The 2,096-nt window shown below is 52.8% G+C and overlaps 1 protein-coding gene across 1 annotated transcript in view; it reads left to right on the top strand.

The window, feature by feature from the left end:
• Positions 1 to 1,272: 1,272 nt before the first annotated feature.
• The window catches only part of CMKLR1 (chemokine-like receptor 1), a 1,235-nt gene continuing 411 nt past the window's right edge, over positions 1,273 to 2,096 (top strand). The window contains exon 1 of the mRNA XM_009996815.1: positions 1,273 to 2,093. Within this exon, the coding sequence (XP_009995117.1) occupies positions 1,273 to 2,093 (821 nt within the window). The remainder of the gene's footprint in view (positions 2,094 to 2,096) is intronic.

Genomic DNA, 2,096 nt, shown 5'->3' with positions numbered 1-2,096 from the left:
GGATTTAAGCCCCCAGCCAGGGACTTTGCAGTGATGGGAGCAGCAAGAATTGCAGGAAGGAACAGGAGGAAAAGCCCAGGGAGAAACAATAGGTCATAACATAAACCCAGCCCAGCTCTGAGCTGGGAGGGCAATGAAACTCCCTGAGAACAAGGGGGTCTAGCCTGGATAGACAGAGGCAAGTCCCTCCCATGGGGACACACTGGCTGAGGTGCCCTGGGATTGCAGCCAGCTCTCCTCATTATCACAATTAGCTTTTATCAAATATGATTTAATCAGAGAAATAACCCTATGAGAGTCCAGGCACCTCGCACGTGTTTAAGGTATTAAGGCTTGATGGTGGAGTCCTTCCCAGGTACCTGCTGGTGCTGGACCCACTCACCGACTGGTGTGTCCTGTTGGATGCTTGCATCCAGTGTGGGGGCCAGGATTTCTGTGTGGGGTTATCCCAAAAGCTGCTGGGATCACGACAGGACCCCAGCTTCACCCACTCTGTGGTGGGGGTGCCCAGGTCAGTACAACCTCCTGGGGAGGCTGCACAGGGTGAAATTGTGGTGGCCAAGTGTCAGTTTCCTCCCTTTTGTTTGAGCTCAGCTTCAATATTTCAGCTCCATCCCTAGACCAGAGCAGAGGGACCTGTCACTGTGCTGTGGGACACTGACCCATCTCACCTCTCCTGCATCCCACCGGGCATCCAGCTGTGGAGCCAAGCGAGGTAAGAGGGTCCAGCAGTGGGGTCATCACACCAGGTCCTTGGTGTCACTTGGGTACCTGGTGAGCCACACACTGGAGTTGCAGTCTGATTTGCTGGGTGCTCAGGAGAAAAACAAAAGTAAATAAAAGAAAAGCCATCATATTTTGCAGATTGGAAGGTCCCCAGGCTGTTAACGAGCTGTTAATGAGCATCACTCTAGTTTTCCCCCAGAAGCTGGTGGGTAATAGGCATCATTTTTACAGGATGAGGCTACAGCCACATCCTGGTGGAGATGAGGGATTGAATCACATCCTGTGGCTGGTGGCTCTTGGTTGGGTGGAAACCCAGTGAGGAGCCATGGGAGCATCTTCCTCCAAGGGCAGGGTCCCCACAGATCCCAGGACATGTGTGTCCCATCCCCTCTCCCCATGGCCCCTCGTCCCTGTGGGTGCTGGAGGGCTGGGGTCTATCCCCCTGGCTGGTCTTCTGGTGGTTACCACCATGGGTTTGCTCAACAGAAACATGCAGAGAAACATCACCAGCCCAGGACCAACCAGGTTGTTGCTTGTTTGCAGATCATGGCACTTTCCAATTTGTCCAGTTACTCGGACGATGTTGATAACTACAGCGACTACGCAGATTACACCTACGAGGACACCAGCAGCGTGTGGACAGACCCATCCCATGACCCAAAGGACATTGCAAGGATCCTCTCTGTTGTCATCTACAGCGTGTCCTGCGTGCTGGGCATCCTGGGGAATGGCCTCGTCATCGCCATCATCACTCTGAAGATGAAGAAGTCGGTCAATGCCGTCTGGTTCCTCAACCTGGCCGTGGCTGACTTCCTCTTCAACATCTTCCTGCCCATCAACATTACTTACACGGCCATGAGGTACAACTGGATCTTTGGTACAGTCATGTGCAAGCTGAACTCCTTCCTCCTCATCCTCAACATGTACACCAGTGTCCTGTTGCTCACCACCATCAGCTTCGATCGCTACGTGTCTGTGGTTTTTCCAGTCTGGTCTCAAAACCATCGTTCCACCAACCTTGCCTACCTGGTTTGCTCCATTATCTGGACCATTGGCATCATCATGAGCTGCCCTTCTCTTGTCTTCCGAGACACGGCACAAACCCGCGACTCCGTCATCTGTTTCAGCAACTTCTCCCTCTCCAGGAATAAATCTTACCAAGCCCTGGCACTAATGAGGCACCAAACGGTGAACATCACCAGGTTCCTGGCCGGGTACATCCTGCCCATAACCATCATCACCTTCTGCTACGTCGCCATCGTCTTCAACTTGCGCCGGAACCGCCTTGCCAAGTCCAAAAAGCCCTTCAAGATCATCGTCAGCATTATAGTCACTTTCTTCCTTTGCTGGAGTCCCTACCACCTGCTGAA

Source organism: Chaetura pelagica, unplaced genomic scaffold (assembly GCF_000747805.2).
Source record: "Chaetura pelagica isolate M959 unplaced genomic scaffold, ChaPel_1.0 scaffold294, whole genome shotgun sequence".
Taxonomy (NCBI): domain Eukaryota; kingdom Metazoa; phylum Chordata; class Aves; order Apodiformes; family Apodidae; genus Chaetura; species Chaetura pelagica.
This window is presented reverse-complemented; position numbering and strand designations above follow the sequence as displayed.